Below are 18,994 nucleotides of genomic sequence, written 5' to 3' on the forward strand. Positions count from 1 at the left end.
TGAAGTGAGATGAAGACTCTTTGCTGTTAGTGTACACACCCCCCCACCCCCCAAACCAGCCACCACTCCGTGGGTTGAGGCAAAGGGGGGAAAATACACAAAGTAGATATGGTCTTTGCCATAGCAGCTTGAAAGAATATAGTACTTCCCTTTATAAATAAAACAGCATTCCTCAACTATTTGTGCAAATACCATGTGCATTAAAGTAGTTAAATTTAACACCTCAAACCTAATTGGAGTGACAATTTCTTAAGATTCTTAGGGTGACATTCAAGACCACAAAATCAAAGTTGAGTCAGATTTTTCCAGTGGATTGTTTAAACAGAGACATTTTCAAACAGTTTACAGCAGACAGATAAGTAACTGGACACACTCCTCTCCCCAGTATTTTACACTGGGAGAACAACTTTAGTCTGAAGATGTATAGGTGTTCAACTTCACCTCTAAATGCACTAAGCCTCCTAATAAATCTGTGCTTGCAACTTACGGTCTGGAGAACCACAGAGCACCTTCCTCTGGAAGCACTGTTAAACTTGGTGACAAGGTATCTAGGACTTCTAGACATTGCTAGATCTTTAAGACTTCAAATGTTGCAATGGCAGTGCCTCTTATTTCTTCAGTCTGTGCTACTGTAGTGTGCACTGATCACACCCGTTTTGTTAGAATGGTCTCCCTCACCATCTTGTTCTGCTCCTTCACCTCTCTTCCTTTTTTTCTGGTACTCTGGGATAGGAAAACTCCTGCTACAAGCAACTCTCTTCAGGTGATAAAAACTTTGCACAAAACCCCAAACAACCCCTCCCCCCAACCCCACAACAAAACAAAAAAGAAAATAAGGAAAAAGGGAAAATAAATGCATTACTCTGGGCAGCTTAAAAATCAACTGCGTGACCATGGCATTTCAAAAGCTATGTCAAAGGCCTGCTGCAAACAGAACTGAGTGTTCTTTTGAAGTGTCCGCTACATTTAAGTGGGCAGTACCACCCTATGACAAAGACAGGTGGGTAGTATCTCATCTGGTGAGAGGCAAAAAAAGGGCCTTTTTCTGAGTGCATATGTACACAGCAGGGAGGCACAAGCAGCACTTGTATCTAGTCTCTTCAATGATCTATCCACAGCACCACATCAGTGCTACAAAGCAAGTCAAAAGCAGGCCTGCGTACACTCGCACGTCTTCACAATTCCCTCTGCAAAATTCTGGCACAGTCAGAGCTCAATTAATACAAAAGACTGCCTGCTCACCCAAAACCTCGGTTTTCATTTAAGGTGACATAGATGAAGAGTGTAAACCAACAGCTCCAGCAACCATAGACAAATACTTCTCTAACTTTGCAATCTTTGAGGGCAGAAACAACCATCTATATTGTTGTCAGTGCTTCTGGAAAGTCGACAGAACAAAAAACGTAATCTGTCCTCACCTTCTGGTGATTTTAACAGGGGCAGATGAAGGGTTGAAGAGCAATATCTTTTCTTTTTTCCTCCACTTCTTCAAACTTGTGTACTTCCAAGTGAATAACAATACCGGTTGCATTCTGACAACAATATATTTAGAAATTTGGAAAAACAACAAGAGCTGCTTGTGGACAGAAGGGATACTCTATCCCCTCTCTAAACACACACAAAGACTGAGTGGTAGTTGCAAGCAAACATTTTTCCCCTTGAGACGTTGTCATCAACTCCATTAAACAGAGGTACATCAAACTTGAGACACCTGTTAAACAAAATAGTACAGGAATACCACTGTTTCTTGCTGGCGGTGAGAAAAATGGCACAAACCAAAGTATTCTGTCTTTAACTTCCTCCATTAAAAACTCTCAAATTCCTTTTTTGTTTTTGGTTGGGTTGTTGTTTTTTTTTTAAGTTATTTTTAATACACTCTCCCTTACATTTTAAAATTACCAGCAACTTCTTTGGGGGCAACTACACTTTAATTGTACCAGTCAGTATTGCAGGACAATAATATTACACCATCTGTTTTCATGGCTTGTGTTAAATACAGTACAAAGAAATCAAATCATGGCCAGCCACATGCCTTTGGTAAAATTAAAAGTCTGGTGAGATCACATTTTCTTCAAACTCAGGAAGCCACATGTTGAACCCATGTAATGTTTTAAAGTTCAATTCTATACAAACTTCTTTTCTTCCTCAAAGTAAAGTTAAACAGCTGTCACCCCACGCAAATGGCAATTTCTGTGCTGCTCCAGAAGTACAATGAAAGTTTGGAACTTCAGAGAAGCTCTCCATATGCCTTGATCTCCATTAGATTTGTGTTTCAGACAAGGGGTAGAAAGTCTAGCAAATATCCACAAACCTACAAGTCAAAGCAGTCATGATTTTTCCCCTTTTTGCAACTAACAGTGATAAATATTCTTAGTTTTTAAAAAACGTTCCATTGTAACACATGCAGCTCATTTAAGCAACTGACGGTCTTCTCCTTTGAGGCGTTTTTTCCGGGGCTGTACAAAGTCATCATCTGACTCATCAGTAAGTTCTGGATTATCTTTTTCACTCTGGCAGTTGGGTTGTACAGGGAACTTTCTCTCAGGATAAAGGTTGCTCAGAAGTTCTTCAAAGTACGCTTCAAGTTTCATGCCGGCATCGGCCACTTCTGAATCAGGCTGTTGGGTGAATTAACAACATCAATGCATCACGAAACAGCTTTATACTTAAATCACATTAGGTCTTTTAGGTGCTCTTACAAACTACAAAAAAACCCCCAAACAATCAGCAGTAAGAACGGCACCTGTGGAACACATGGTCCCAAAGACCACAAGCCTGCAAAACAGAGGGCAAGGATAGATCTTTTGGCCAACACTCCCAATGACTTTTTTCTCTGATGGATTATCACAGAAGCCAACTGCAAAAGCCATACTGCCTGGGTTCTGAAAGCTATATAAAGAGATTCTAAAACCTCTTAAATCCTGACACAAAAAAGTTGGGTTATGCTGTGAAATATATAAGTAGCCTGTAGGATGTTAAACATGTTTTGGAACAACTGCTTGAAACGCTAGAATTTCTCTAGCTTATAGACCTTTTTTAATTAAGGTGAAACTAGGATAGATGATGATTGTAACCTGGAAGACTAGGCAGTCCCAAAGCCAGTCATAGCCACCATGGCTGATCGGTTTCCTGAAGCAGAGGTCACCATGGCAGGAAGTATTCCCAGCTATCAAGGGTGACTGGATGAGAACCCCATTGAGGCCACTTAGAGACGTCTTTATTCCCAGTGTAATTCTCTCTCATTTCGTGGTCCGCGCACTACCTGCATCCCTTTTTCAGCAGTGTTCCCTTAAGTGCTGTGAGGGATAACAACAATCACTCACCATGCAACTAGAAATCATAAGGGTGAGTACAGACCTCCCAGAATGAAAATTCCACTGAATCTAAGATTTGAGGCAAGGGGGATTAAACCCAATTTTTAAATCAAATGCTCACAATTGATAAACAATTGTCCTATTCTTTACCTGCTGTCCTGCCATTCAGCTGGCATGTTTGTTACAATCCTCCTTCCTTCTATGGAAGGATCTACACTTCACAGTCATCTAACACCACAGTAGTTTCAAATGTGATCTATGTTTTCACTGCAGTCTCATCATCAAAATAAGTTTAATACAATAAATTCCTGTGTTGTAAGTTCTACCTCCACTACATTTTTCCTGAAAGCAACTAAGCCTACAAAATCAGATAAAGTATCTACATTTCTAACCTCATTAAATTCAGCACAGTTTTGGAAGATCAGTCTGAAATCAGCCACAAAATCTTCCGGCTTTGTGTAGAATGAATTGGTCTCTTCAAGTCTTTTCTTGATGGTTGACAAGTCCATAGGCTTTTTGATTATTTTGTAGTAATCAGGAACCTACATGGAGAATAATTTTTTTTTACTGAATGCAGTCATGTTCATCACTTAGTGTTGTACAAACCTTTAGCTCTGAGGGAGAGGGCAAGATTTAGTCTCATCTTCAAAGTACGATTCTAAGATGTAAGAACTGTACTTTTAACATACATGCAGACAGTTTCTGGAATAAGTGATGTATGCTAGTTTTGCTAGCTAAAATATACTCCTCCCAATGCTTATTTTAAAATAAAAGAAAAACAAATAAAAACCCCACCTACATTGACTACATACGATAGAGCAAACAATTTAGACATTATTTTTGGATGGAATCAAATGAGCCATGTATTCAATTTCACTCTCAAGACCACAATATGATAACTTTGGCAACCCACTCAAATGGAGATAGTACATGGGTTGCTCAAAAGGAATTTTGGTCATGGAGTATGACCTTGGAAACAGTGGAAAATGTCAGAGTTATCAATGATTTTGGCATCTCAAACCTGTGGTTGTAGAATTAAGATTTATTCTTTCTTTAGAAAGAATTAGAAATTAGAAAATAAGATATGAAATCCAATGATAATATTTTTATACTTTCTTTCTAACTAGATTCACACTTTAAGAGAAATGCTATAATACCTGAATTTAGTAATACATGACCATCATATGATTAATCAATTAATCTCTTGTGCCCTCTTTTATTATTGAATTCTATGAAATGTTCTTCAAAAGAAGAATTCTTATTCAAATGGAATAAAAAGGGTGCATAGGAGCATATTACTTATTCATGAATTCTTTTCCCATTGACTTGTCTTGAAGAACATGAGAGGTACTTTTCATCTGATCACGCTGGTAACTCTTCTGTGTATCCTTGGACTTCTAATGCACCCAGGTATTGTTTACCATTTTAAACTAATAAACTTCAAGCTAATAATAAGAAATTCAATTTCATATTAGTACTACAGAGTACTCTTAAATCTCAAAATCAGGTAATTTTTAAAAAACCCAAACATATCCCAATTTACCTTTTTAGTGGTATTACTCAGCATTATGAAGTCAGCAGACAGTGTTAGAACTTACTTTCTCTGTCTATTTTTGAAGTATTAAGCAAAATCAGTTATTGGGGAATTTTACTAGCAAATCCCCTTCCAACCCAATGCTTCATCTTTTAACTCCCCTTCAGACAGTTTTAATAAAATTAAACATGTTTAATATGCTCAATGTATGGGAACCTTAACTTCTGATAATGGACCGTGATGGGACATAAAAAATCCATTAGAAACATGCCAGTTATGCTACTAACATAAAATGGAAGGAAGTGAGGTACATACTGTGGGAGGAACTGGATCTTGAAAAGCAAGACTCATTTCATGACAGTAGAGGTACAGCAGCAGCCTTTCACACTTCTGTGTCAAGAAAAATTGATAGCCAAGTAATTACAGAATCCTACATGATCTGTTCTAAAATAACAAACTACAGAAAATACCAAACAGATGCTCAGTACTCCCTCAGCCCCTAAGCAGGACAGTGAGCACGGAAACTCTATTTGGAAGCAAGATTAACTGTCATAAATAGTGGCCTACAGTATTCCTTCTCTGCAATAGATATATCATTATCAACTCTCAAATGCATGCTATGAAACCTCATACAGTAACTAACAGCGTTATTTGGCATTTGCTGAGCCCAGCAGACATTCCAGGGAATAAAAGAGCATGCATGGCTCTCGCTGCTTTACAAATATTCAGAGATAGCAGTCATATTATTCCTCATCTGGGTATAACTGCTCTGTAACTGCAAAGGCTACGGTGCTTTTTGTTAGCAGTGGGAAGCGGTATCTTTTCTTTGTGTACCCAAATACATTAAACCGGATCTTGATCCTTGAAAGAGATTCTAATGATAGTTTTGTGTGATTTCATGCTTGCTGATCTTTTATCGGAATATTTACAGCACTTATAACTTACATTTAAAGCAAAATACAAACACAGCTAGCTTTTTTCCTTTTAGATAGCAGCACATGTAAATAATGGTTCTACAGGTAGACTATGACTGCCAATAAATTACTAATTTCAGTGTATTTACAGCAGTTGCCAGGTGAAACCAAGTAAAACACTGCTGAAAGTTTCCAATACAGCTCAAAATTGCTTAAAAAAAGTTTTAAATAATAATAGAACAACTACAAAGAAAAAAGAACAATAAACAGAAAACCCCCAAGAATCCAAAAGTTTCTGTCAAGCAGTTCAACTGTCTGCTCAAAGGCACAATTTTTTTCTTTTAACTCTGAGGTTTAAGGGAAAAACAAAAGTTGGAGACCCACTGCTTGCTTTGCAGCTTTTCCACCAGACTATTCAAAGCTGCAAAAGGATAGCTGTTATTTCCAGAGACTTGTGTTAATCTCTGCAGGATCAGTATTGTATCTCTGTATATCTTCATTGTGAAAGAACCACCTTAATTTTTTAAAAGGATGTTGACAAAGTGCTTTAATGACTAAAACCATTAGTTGATAACGTCAATCTATGCCAAATTTGGAAAGCACAAAGAAAAAAAGTCTCAGTGCAAGGTCACTGTGTACGAAAGCTGTGTTAGAAACAGCACTTGGTAATTCCTAGAACACAGTCCCAGTTCAGAGCACCAGATCACAGTCACTTCTCAGACATTCATCACGTGTTGTTCAGCATGTTTACTTGAAGGCTGTTATCATCTCAGAGCTTATTTAAGAAGTTAATTCTTCTTTTCTACCACCACTTTTTAAAAGACACGTACGTTTCAGAACACAAGCAGCAAGATGACAGTACTCGTTTTATCCTTACCCTGCGGTCTATTGGCGCCAAACCCACCGTGTCTTCCAATTTTCTTTTTTCAGAGCTGTGAGCGGGTTTATCACAGTCATATTCAACTTCTGGCTTGGACAAATCCCGACAGAATGTACAAATCCACTCTCCACTAAAGAAGACAAACAGACACATTGACCTCAGTGATGTAGGACACTCTTGACAAAAGGCTTTCCACATTTTTCTGGATAAGTTACTCATCTGTGGGGTGTTTTTTCCTGCATTGTGCGTTGTTTTGTTGTTGTTGGTTTTTTAAACCCTACAAAAGGCAGAGACTGCTGGTAAAAATGCTTTATTAGAACTTTGTTTCCTTTTTAACAGCACTGGTGTCATAACAAAAAAATGGTTTGTCATAACAGACAAACAGTGTCTCCTGTTGTTAGTACTGAAATTTTTCACTTTAACTTATAGGATTCAAGCAAAGCACTATTAGGAGTTCTGTTTTCTAACTACAGAGAGACTGAAGGAATTGTATAGGCCGAACAGAAGGAAAATTGTTAGTGTTATATGGCGAGAACTATATATTTTTTCTACAAGCTTGATCTACAACATATTACTACTCTACATAGATTACCCTTGACAAGATTTTTTTGGAAAACTGGAAATTCTTCACTCCCTAAAACTTTCAGATGTTCCCAATTTTATAAGTTAGTCTAAGAAAACCCTATAGATTTAAATGACAGCATAAGATTGTGACAAAATTAGTTCTGCAAGCTATGTTCACTGGTGCTCCGATACAATTTGTGAACCTCAAAGTTTTTAAAAAACCTATGAAGAGTCAGTCTATGGTTTTAATATAGTTCTCCACAAACGAAGAAACTTGCACGCTTGCAGATAACCACAAGAGGGCTGAATTGTACTTCTTAGGTAGCAGACAGAATTCAGCAATAACCCGTTATGAGATCTAACTGTGTGTATTTACTCAGAGGTATGTTATTATTATAAGATCTTTGTAAATAGGAAATAGTTTCTGCAGTGCCTTTTAGTTCATTTCGACAGTAAGGCACAAGACTTTCCAAGTTAAAAAAAAAAATCTTACTGCTTTTTATTCAGAGTAATCCAAAGATTTCCATCATCTGCTAGTTGTAGCATACAGTAGTGAATAATGGGTATTTTCCTTCAAAGAGACTTTTACCTTCTAATGTCTTAACTTGATGGAGTTATTTATATGACAGTGTGACCTCTGTGCTTGGACTAGCATCAGAGAAATGAGCTGGCAGATACACAAAAATAGATACAAGCCACGATCTAAAGATCTTATGATACAACAAAACAGGAAACACATGAAAGATGGAAGGAACGATGCATTTAAATATCCAAGAATCCAGAAGAGTGTGGTGGGTTAGACTGAAGGAAAAAAAGATGCAGTGACCTTGTAAATCTATAGGGGAAATTGTTCTATCCACCTGAAGCAAGAACAAAAAGCAATCATTAAAGAAGTAGACTGACACTTCTGACATAATAATAAAGGAATTATTTTGTGTGTTTGAAGGAACAAGAGACCAAAGTTTGTTAAGGAGACTGTTACAGCTGTAAAAAAACCCCACAGAGATGAGAACACAAACCTGATACATCTGAAACCAGGAGGGAAATTAAGCGAACTATGGTTCTGAAGTCCAGGAACACAGTGCACTTGTATCAATATGCACCTTTACAAAGCTGAACATTTGTCAGAAAAGTTGCTTTTAGCTCCCTTGCCCCTGGACATCATCTCAGTTTCCACAGAATGATCCAGTAAAAAAGAGAAATGTTAAAGACTTATTCTTGAAACTTTAATTTTAATAGGAACAAAGCCTTGTAAATACATAGTTATCTACCTGCTTAAAGATTATTTTTTTTCTTGTCAGAAAGGCACAAATGTTTATTAGTTTAAGTGCTCACTGTAACTTTACTGGGGTTTTTCTTATGACACAAAGCTGTAACATAGCATCTTTTTATTAAAAAACCCAAGGAAAAAACCCAAACCCCCCTGTAATTTGTAGTTTCAAAAGGTAAAAGAAATATTTTTATGTGACATTTCTAGTGACATTTAAAAGAGTAGATATGCTTGCAGAAGTATGCTTGTTCAGAGTAGCGCAGAGATAATCAATGTACTAAACTAAGTTGCTATCCCAATGTTTTACACCAGCAAACTATGCTGATATTTAATAAGAAAACTTAGTATTTATAAAAGCATTAAACAATGTGCGTGTTATGACAGATGTTTTTATCCTGTAATACTAATAAGCTTATTGCATGGCATTTCCACATTGGAACACTGCAAAACGCCATTTATTTTAATCAAAGACACTAATTCCAGAAGCAAACGCCAGTAATTCTTATAACAACAACCTATTAAGAGTGCATTTTGAAACTCAAGAAACTGAGTAGTTGTTTTGTAACAGCCAATCAAGAAAGCCTACTGCTTGTTTCGACACTGAACAAGATGTTACTAGAAGACGCCAGTTGCTACATCCCATGCTTGGACTGTAGCCATGTTTGGCAGTACAGATAATAATATATTTAATACTATATTAGCTTAGATTTTTCTTTAAGTTTTGTATTATTATTATTAAAGAGATGTAAATCTTTTATGTCATCCTTTAAACATTTTATGACAGATTGGTAATTCTGTAGCCCAATTTTAATAATAGATGCCCTAGATGTAAGCGATCTTGCTTAATTGCCAAATAAGCGAAGAGTTTTATCATTGTGACTGCCAATCTGAAAGTGAAACTGGAGTTTCAAAGCAAATTCCAATTTTCACCAATTAATAAAACTTCTGGATTCAAGAACACACTGCTTCCTTTGAGGCTGAAGCTTCTCGTACTGGGCTTCACAATACAAAGCTTATGCCTTTTAATGCAAGTTTAGATGGAATTGAAGGGCTCATAATTACCTTGGAAAGCTCATCAACGTAGGAACATGACAAGAAAGATGGAATACTTTGGGACACTTCTCACAGCAAAGGAGCTCCCCTCCATTTTGACATACTGCACACCAGTCTTCGTTGGGATCATCCTCTTTTCTGCCCTCCCCGATGTGGGAGGAACCTATCCATCCTGTCTTCCCACTGGATGTATTCTCCTGCAGTATCCCTGGCTGATCATCTGTGCTGTCCGGTGCATCTGTTCTTAAGACAGCTTCATCAGAAGTGGAATTATGATTGCTATCTAACAGCAATGAAGTAAGTATGCTTCTCGAAAAGGTCGCCTGTAAGAAGAAACAAAAGGAAGCCAGATTATAATATTTATGTGAATTTGCACGAACCTAACAAGTAAACTGACCAGAATTACAAACTTACATGCAAGCAGCCGTACAACTTGCAACATAAATAAAAAACCAAAACTTATCTTCGATACCCCCAAACTCTAGCAACCTTATTTGTGTATATTACTGCACTATAATTAGAAACACTTCCTAGCACCACATGAAAATTTGATGTTTGCAAGCTATTTCCTGTCTTCCCAGGTTTTCAATGGGTAAAAGCAGTCTGATCACACCAGTTAATTAATTGAATTGGCATTAGAGCTAGTCTGATTCTGAATTTCACCTCTTCCTTTTATTTAGCTTTTTAGTTTTCCCCTACAAAAGTCCCCAACAGAATATTAATAAATTATTTTATTCCCCATAAATGCGAAATACCCTCCACCAAAGAGAAAGGAGATCTTTATAAGTGTTAATATTACATTCCGAGGCCGGGATTCCTCATCTGTTTCTTGCTTCACTATAACAATTGGGAAATCAAAGTTCTCATTTGGTGCACTTGACTCCTGTTTAATTCTGATCGGCTCCAACATAACAACTGGGACTTTGTGTGTAGAATCAGCTCCTGGTGGCCTGCTGGAGGAGCCAGAACTGTAAATGACAGACAGAAGCAGGAAAAAAGAAAATTAAGAGTCAGAACTGGACACCTTTTGTACAGCGATGCTTTCTGAGACCTCAGGATGCTAATCCATTTTGCTGCTTTGAATCCTGAGCACTACAGTATTACTTTTATAGAATACGACATCCAAGTTTACTTCCTTTTGTGTATGTTGAAAAGGCATTACAAAAAGGGAAAATTTAATGCTGCAGTTCCAGAACGAGAGAATTACTCATGGTTTGACTTCCCATTAGTGCAAGACTTGCAAATAATCTCCATTTCTTTTAGGTCATACACAAAAAAGTGCTTCGACTGAACATTATCCCACTTTGGAGGAGACACAGCTGTATTTTGGGGAAGGCCAGAGTTTCTCCAGAGCTGAACTGATCATTGTAAACCACACAAGCGAAGAAGCCAGATAAAACACATATTTACATTTCTTGGAAGAGTTTTCCAGCCTTACAGCTCTACCAAAACTGGGGCCCTACTTTTAGAACTAGATCTGTCCTTTTTTCATGTGTTTAGTCATAAACAAACTAAAACATACCAGCCATTTTTTTAATAATAATGAAGAATTTTAAATCTAACAAAATGAATTCAAGCAGCAGCAGATAGAATCACAGTTTTTAAATGCAAGTAAAAAACTCTTCAAACATTTAAACAGTTCATAAGAGTCCTTCACAGAATTTACCATGTAAATGGAATACAGTAAAAGGTATTCTATATTAAAAAGCATCTGCATTTCCAATTTGAGTAGGATGAATGTCATCTGATTTTTCTCTGCGTGAAAAATTAATCTTGTGTCAGATGTATGCTCTAATTTATTGGAACACATTAATGGATCTGCACTCTTCAAACAACATTGTGTAAACCTATTTGTTCATTAATATTCCATCACTAAGGTATAAAAACATTTGTGTAGACACTCAGTAGGTATCTAGTACTCACTTAACTAACTGTATTATGGCAGAAAATTCTTAATAACCCTCTTTGTAACATCAGTTCCTTAATCTGAAGTCATTTATAGTTTCACGAGGACTTTCAATATGCAACTTTTTCCTTTGGCTGATTTTTCTGAATTTAAAACCTAATTTAGAATTGGCATTCTTTTAATAATGCCAACCTAGCCATCATTTACAGAGCTAATACATTTTTAGATGTGCTATTACTACATTACAAATGAAATCACTACTTTTAGAATGCAAAGAGTGCTGTAATAACCATCAGGCCTGGCCTGTTAACAGAGAAGGTGAGGCAGTGACTTCTATACGCATTAATGAGAGAAGACACTGAGGCATGTTCTATGGAGGTGGAAGCTACATTTCCTTCTCTCCCACTCTTTCCTTACCTCTCTCTGCTCCCAACACTGGAGGCACTGGGTGAACGAATTGGAGGGTGTATATTTGTCACACTGACTCCTGCTGGGATAGAAAAATCGGGTTAGAACAAAACACAGGTCTGTGCCAAGTCCGAGATGTGACTCAGAAGTACACAAGTTTTGGGGAAAATTTCTCCTGCGGTGTCATTTATTTAACTCGTATCTCATTTAATACAAATTCATGAGAGGATGAGAAGCATGGGATAATAGAGGGAAGGAGAGGAGTAAAAACGGGCCCATTGCATGTAAGCAGGCTGATGGGTCAGTACCTTTGCCTGGGGCTGACCCCTCCACACTTGACCACTGCAGTTTGTTTTGTCTTACCTGATTAAATTCTAGCAGATCTCTTAGGAGATCTGCTAGGAAGCTTTAAGCCAGACGAGCTAATGAGTAGAAAGAGGTCTGGGGACCAGATATGAAAGAGACCAAAGGTCTGGGGACCAGACAGCCGAAAGGCTTGCGAAGGAATTTTCACTGAGCATTGGTTCTGAGAAACCAGAGTGGGCTCTGTGTGCTGCCCGTGAACGCATTATCCAACTGTCTCAGCTCATCTGCACGAGTGCGTGAACGCCACGCAAGTGCACGAACATTGCACGAGTGCTTACTGGGAACTCACGCTCACATAGCTTCATTACAGGCCAGACTGGGAAATGGGAGTAAGGAGTAGCTGCTGATTGCCACCAGGCATAGTGACAGGAATCCCCTGGCTCCTTCAGGTCCCCTACACTTGGCCACTGTCGTGGTTTAACCCCAGCCAGCAACTAAGGACCACGCAGCCGCTCGCTCACTCCTCCGCCCTCCCAGTGGGAAGGGGAGGAGAACAGAAAAAAATGAAGTAAAACTCGTGGGTTGAGATAAGAACAGTTTAATAGCTAAAGTAAAATAAAATATAATAATAACTATTATAATAATAAAAATATAATTAATAATGATGATGATTATGATGATGATGAAGGAATTTAACAAAAAAACCCAACAAACAAACAAAAAAGACAGAGTAATAAAACCCAAGAAAATACAAGTGATGCACAATGCAATTGCTCACCACCCACTGACTGATGCTCAAACAGCGATCCACCCCTCCCAGCCAGCTCCCCCCGGTTTATATATTGAGCATGACGTTCTATGGTATGGAATGTCCCTTTGGCTAGTTCGGGTCAGCTGTCCTGGCCATGCCCCCTCCCAGCTTCTTGTACACCTGCTTGCTGGCAGAGCATGGGAAACTGAACAATCCTTAACTTAGAATAAGCACCACTTAGCAGCAACTGAAACATCAGTGTGTTATCAACATTATTCTCACACTAAATCTGAAATACACTGTACCAGCTACTAAGAAGAAAATTAACTCTATCCCAGCCGAAAGCAGGACAGCTACCCATAACAATAACTTCTGTGGTCAACCTGTGTCAGGGCTGCACTACCCTTCCAGTGAAAAAGATTTTCTAATATCCAGCTGAACTTCCCAAGTCACCATTTATAGTCACTGTCTCCTGTAACATCCTATCTTGCTTTTTCAAATACTTGCCTCTTACCACAGCTTCTAGGTTTTAATTTGGCATATCCCTAAGAATGCCATTCTTCTATGGATTTCTGTGCAATTTGCTAAAATCTACTGTTTTTCCCTCCATGTTTTTAAGATCTGGCCACTTACTTTTGTTCACAGTGCTAAAATATTGTCTCAACTTTACCTTCTACTAGGGTTTCCTACAACTTCATCTTCATTTTTGTATTTCTCATCTTTGATATAAACCAGAAGTAATTAATTCTGGTATCAGTGTTAACATTGCCACATTAGATTTTTCCATTACACCACTTAAACAGATAATTGCACCACATTCAAATTACCTGAGAGGCCTGGTGATGGTACTGATGAATTTGGTGACTGCACAGTTCTGTTCGAAGGGGGTTTTGGCTGATTCTGCTCTGCAGTGCCATCCTTCCTTACAACATTATCCAGTGTGATGTTTCCTGAACAATCAATCTAAAAGGTGTGTAAGAGAGGGGAAGCAGTTAGTGCTGAGAGGGGAAAAAACCCCCACAACAAAACCCCTCAAAACCAACAACAACCACCCACTCCATGCCTCTGCCATACTCTTATTTTGAAGGCGAAGACCAAAATGCATTTCACCTAACTTTAGCCATCCAAAAAGTGAGGTGGTTAATTTAAAACAGGTCATCTTGCTTTCTCTAAAAAGAAAAGAAATGGCCAAATCCAGACAGTGCTTCATTTTTAGATCAGATGATTCTGTAAGGGCCAATTTTTCTCCCTCAGCTACAGAGGAGACTTACATCAGACAGGGAGCTTTCACACACTGAAGCAGGAGATGAATTTTTACCTCTATACCTTCTTTTGACATGCTCATGTTATATACTCTAAAAAAGATAGTAAGCAATACACAAACCACCCATTAATCCACTAGTGTTGAACAGGACTGGAAGAACCTCAAAGGACACTGAATTCTATCTATCCTACATACCTTCTGGGCAAGGTCTATGCATGTGGGACTCAAAATGCAAACAGAAAACCAACACTTGCTCTTTCCACCCACAGCCCAGGCCAGACAACTGCACTCCGTTTTAGGGGCTCCCAAATTACCATTCTAACTTTCTGTAAAAATTAGACATTTTGGTTTGATAAAAAGAGAAATGACCTTTTGAAACGTTAGGGGGTTTGCAATATATAAGATCATGTTTGATAAGAAAACAGGTCACCTTGGTATCAGTTTTCTCAATTATCCAGACACCTCACAAATCCACTGCTATCAACTGCATTGACCACTGAAACTTCTATTTATAAGCTAGACTTATCCGAAGTGGATGCAGAAGCCTCTGCTAGGTCAGCATATTTACAGTGATTTGGGCCATGTATCTTAATAGCATAAACTTAACCAAATACAAGTAGAAGAGTTCATAACACTGTGCACAAAAATCAGTATGCTGAAATGTCTCACAGACTCAGTAGTTTTATGATCGTGTTGTGCAGTTCACCTTAAGCCTGACAGATACTGTGATTCTGTACTCTATTTGAAAAATAGAACACTTTAATCTAATATTTTACTGGTGAGAACAAAAGACAGGTGGGAGAAACAGGGAGTAACAGCAAGATGTGACTAGAAAACCATGACGTTTCAGATATCTACAAACCTTAGATCACAAAAATAGGCTTGGCAACTATTTGGAAGAATAAAGTCAACTGACTAAAACTCAACAGCTCTAACATGGACTCTGACAAACACGTACCAATCAGAAGAAGCTACGAAAAAGAAATTTAGGAACTTAAGAAAAGATCTTATGATGCTCCTTCCATCACTGGCTCACAGGCATGTTAAAGGATATATAAAGAAGTACCAAAAGGAAATTATATAAGGAAGACAGCCAGTATACCAACAATTATTACCTACCTAAGATAGCCCTTTCAATGAGTTAAAAATATATTAAAAAAAAAAAGTTAAATATTTACCAGAAATACCATCAGCAAACCAGTGCTATCTATGGACATCGGTGAACGAAAACTAAGCTAACTCATTTTTGTTAGTATCATCGTGGGGGCTAGGGAAAAAATAGGCAGCATCCAAATAAACAAGTCCAATTACAATTACAACCTGCAATGTTATTTTTCTTAGTTGTCCTAACAGCTGGCTCCCAGAACAGTTCTGAATATTGCCAGCAACATGTAGGCAATCCTGCATTGTTGTTTTCTAGAACTGTCTCATTTTGACAAAACAGAGCAAGAATTTCAGTCTAAAAGGTTTCTACTTCTCACAAACTTTAAGACTTACTTCAAAATAGAATCCATAAACCATTGCTCTTATGTTACACTTACATCAGGAAGAGATGGTAGATTGTAGGAGCTACCCACTGGAGAACTCAGATCTATCACAGGGGGACCATATGTCTTCCCATCACATCCTACAGCACTAGTGACTGTGGGGCTGGATGGAGTAGATGTTGTGCTGCTTGCGGTTGAAAGGGCAGTTGAAGTTTGTCCACTACCGATCTGCCACTAAAAAGAAAAGACAATAATCCACAATTCGGCATTATTTTTTTTTCAAGAGATCACATCTACTGCATATACTGGTTCTAACTCAGCAGTTAAACAAGCAGCTTAGTTCAGGAAGCTGAATTCAAACATAAAATCCTGATTTACTCTGAAGTTATCTAATTTCAAGAACCAATCTTAGAAGACAAGGGAAGATGACAAGTAGTTGAAAACTACGGGTAGAAGAAATAAATGTGAATTCTTCAATTCAAAGCTGTATCTTAATGTTAAGTATCTATTAATATTTCATGCTGCATTGACAGTGTTGTGGGAGAAACATAACAGTTTTAGCACAGTAAAAGTATTACAGATAATAGGCTGAATGCACAACTGTTCCAGTGCTTTATTAAGTAAATAGCTATAGTGTCACTTGGACGCCACCAAGTATTTGATGTTGTGCTTCCCTTAACAACTTAAAGTGATTAAGAATTTGAAACGCTGACTGGATCTCCACCCACGTATACGTTTAACACCATGATATGAAGTGCACAGTCAAGTCAGACAAAATTTCTTTCTCATTTAGACATATGCAGTTTTCAGTGACTTTAATGGAATTTTATGGCAACTGTAGGTGAAATTTGACTCTGCTCAATTCCTTTTTAGTCAGTTGTTCTATTTACTGTTTCGAGGTTCAGAAAGACATTATTAGATAATGAAAATACTTGAAAGAAATGCTTTCAGACAGCTGAATATTCCTTTTCAGAGGCACAGACTAGAAGTGACTTTGTTTTTTGTTACTACAGGTTCTCTTAGATATTGTACAGCTTGCTTCAATTTAGTTGGAATTAGTTCTCTGACATCATAAGCATTGCTAACATGAATGGTATTACTCCACTTCTCAGGTCACAGATCAGATTCATTTGATTCTTCCCTGCTTACCTCTAGGGACAAGATTTTCTCCTTCCTTCTGCATACCTAACAACTCATGGGTTAATATGCTTTTTAATAAAGATTTGCCTTCCCGAACATCCAGAAAACATGATGTGTTTGCTTCTGCCCCAGTTCAGCTGCTATTAGCTGGGTACTGATCAGTCTAACTCAGCAGAGGTCTCAACTTTGTTTTCTCTCCTGATCTGTAAAAGTTCAGATTTGGCATACTCTGGAAAGTGGTGGCAGGTATAGCTTTTTAGTCAAGCTTTTACCTGGTTCTTAGTGAAGTCACTAGCATCAAGCTAAATAGTGGGATTTTCTATTTTGTCTTGTCACTGATTGTAGTGTGCAGACCATGGCCACGTTAAGTTTTGCATGTGGCCAGAAATCACAGTAATAACAAACAAGAAAATGAAACACCTACATAGCACACACAGTGGCTCACTTCTGTAATGCTTCAGCTGTTTAGAACTGTCAAAATGAAAGAAATTTGACAGTTATCTCATTAAGAAAACTGTGGGCATCTTGTCATAGAGAAAAATGTAGTCTCTGTTCTACCTGAAAAGCACTCTAGAAATGCAAGATGATAAAAAACGCATTTGATGTTTTATTTCTATATGGCCAGTAAAAAAGAAAAGAAACTCTACCTGTTTTATCGCTTGCTGTGCCAAGAATGCCATTTGCAATGGGCTGGGCTTTATTGCTTGCCTTGGTAGGTTCTGATTTTGGGGAAATCTCATCTGTTGTGCAGGAAGAGCCGAACCATTAGACTTGGAACTATGATTTTGAAAATGAATCAAGCGCGGAGGTGCCTGCATGAAAACAAACAAACAATTCTGCAAGTTAGCCGATATCTATTCAATGTTCCAGAAATTTTTACCAAGTGGTCCTTTTAAACTTCTGAAAATCTTAACTACTTAGATGCAAACAAATAGTACCACACCATTTATCTGATTGGTCAAACAACACATTGATTTTCAATGTTAAAACCAAAACCTAGTAGATGGGTTTGAATTATTCTGATACAGTAAATACAGATACATCACAAGAGCCAGTGAGAGTATTTCCAACTTTGAAAGACATATGGGAGAATCACAGAATTTTATGCAAAAAAGCCTTGGAAAAAATTAATGACAAATTCACTTTTTAATCATTTGACAAAAATACAAAATATATAGCTCAGCACTATATATGGTTGAATACCATATGATTTTTTTTTTAAATGAATAAAAACAGGCTGAGTGCTATCACACATTTTGCCAGACAAGTTTAAAATGCCCATTCAATTCTCACTAAAGAAAATGTTCCCTAACCCATTTACATAGCTGTGTGCTGAAGGTGAAGCTATCTGAAGTTATGTATCTAGACTTAATTTCTTTCTTTTTTCTTATCCTTCTATACTTTCTCCTTCAGTGCCATGGGAGAGAGACAGTCTTCTCTGGAAATAGTCATAACTTACCTGATGAGAAGCAGGAGGCTGCTGCATGGCTCCTGGCATTCTTGGATTTGGTAAACCTACTGGACCTGCTCTGCGTTGAGCTTGCTGTCTCTGAGCCATGACCTGTTGCTGCATGTGCTGAAGTCGGAGCTGAGCTAAGCTTATCTGTGTTGGAAACTTAGACAGCTGGTTTGAGGGTAAGCTGCCTGGTGGTTGCAAGTTTGTTTCCATCACAGGGCTCTTGGGCATATGTGGCGGGGTTTCTTTATCTTCAATTACCAAAGAACCTAGTTTAAACAAAACAAATAAAATTAATACCAAAATATTGCAGTTAGCAGAAATGCTATTTTTCACAATGAGTTCCTTTTATACCATGTGGTCGTCATTCATTATTGTAATGTAAAGAATGGATGAACATGAGGTAGAGGACTCCATTTATTTTGTTTGTTTCCCTGAAAAAAAAGGGTTCCATTTTATAGCAAACTGTCTTGTGCTGCAGCCTCCTCTATACAGTGGATTCTCCTAGGAAGGTGTCCTGGCCTCTCCAGAAGAGCAAGGGAGCAAAGTTTCAAAGGGAAAGAGTATCCTGATCCAATCACCTGATTAAAAAATTTAACTGTATCATAAAACTTAAAGGTATTGTGATCCTTTCTGGCCTCTGAGTCAACATCATGGAATACTCTCAAATGATACTCTCAGTTGCTACACACCACCAATTCTAGGATGTGATGAGCACCTCCAGGAGATGTTTTATTTCTCTCCACT

General features: G+C 37.9%; 1 protein-coding gene across 3 annotated transcripts in view; it reads right to left on the reverse strand.

The window, feature by feature from the left end:
• Positions 1 to 295: 295 nt before the first annotated feature.
• The window catches only part of TRIM24 (tripartite motif containing 24), a 66,521-nt gene continuing 47,822 nt past the window's right edge, over positions 296 to 18,994 (reverse strand). For 2 of the 3 annotated variants that reach the window (XM_069807508.1, XM_069807510.1), the window contains 11 exons: positions 18,251 to 18,516; positions 17,439 to 17,606; positions 15,706 to 15,885; positions 13,728 to 13,863; positions 11,853 to 11,925; positions 10,329 to 10,497; positions 9,539 to 9,852; positions 6,640 to 6,772; positions 5,164 to 5,238; positions 3,707 to 3,856; positions 296 to 2,618 (listed from right to left, as the gene is read on the reverse strand). In XM_069807508.1, coding sequence (XP_069663609.1) covers positions 2,409 to 2,618; positions 3,707 to 3,856; positions 5,164 to 5,238; positions 6,640 to 6,772; positions 9,539 to 9,852; positions 10,329 to 10,497; positions 11,853 to 11,925; positions 13,728 to 13,863; positions 15,706 to 15,885; positions 17,439 to 17,606; positions 18,251 to 18,516 — 1,874 coding nt within the window. In that variant the 3' untranslated portion in view covers positions 296 to 2,408. The remainder of the gene's footprint in view (positions 2,619 to 3,706; positions 3,857 to 5,163; positions 5,239 to 6,639; positions 6,773 to 9,538; positions 9,853 to 10,328; positions 10,498 to 11,852; positions 11,926 to 13,727; positions 13,864 to 15,705; positions 15,886 to 17,438; positions 17,607 to 18,250; positions 18,517 to 18,994) is intronic. The other variant, XM_069807509.1, reaches the window with a different exon arrangement.

The sequence above is a fragment of the Haliaeetus albicilla genome, chromosome 19 (genome assembly GCF_947461875.1).
Source record: "Haliaeetus albicilla chromosome 19, bHalAlb1.1, whole genome shotgun sequence".
NCBI lineage: Eukaryota > Metazoa > Chordata > Aves > Accipitriformes > Accipitridae > Haliaeetus > Haliaeetus albicilla.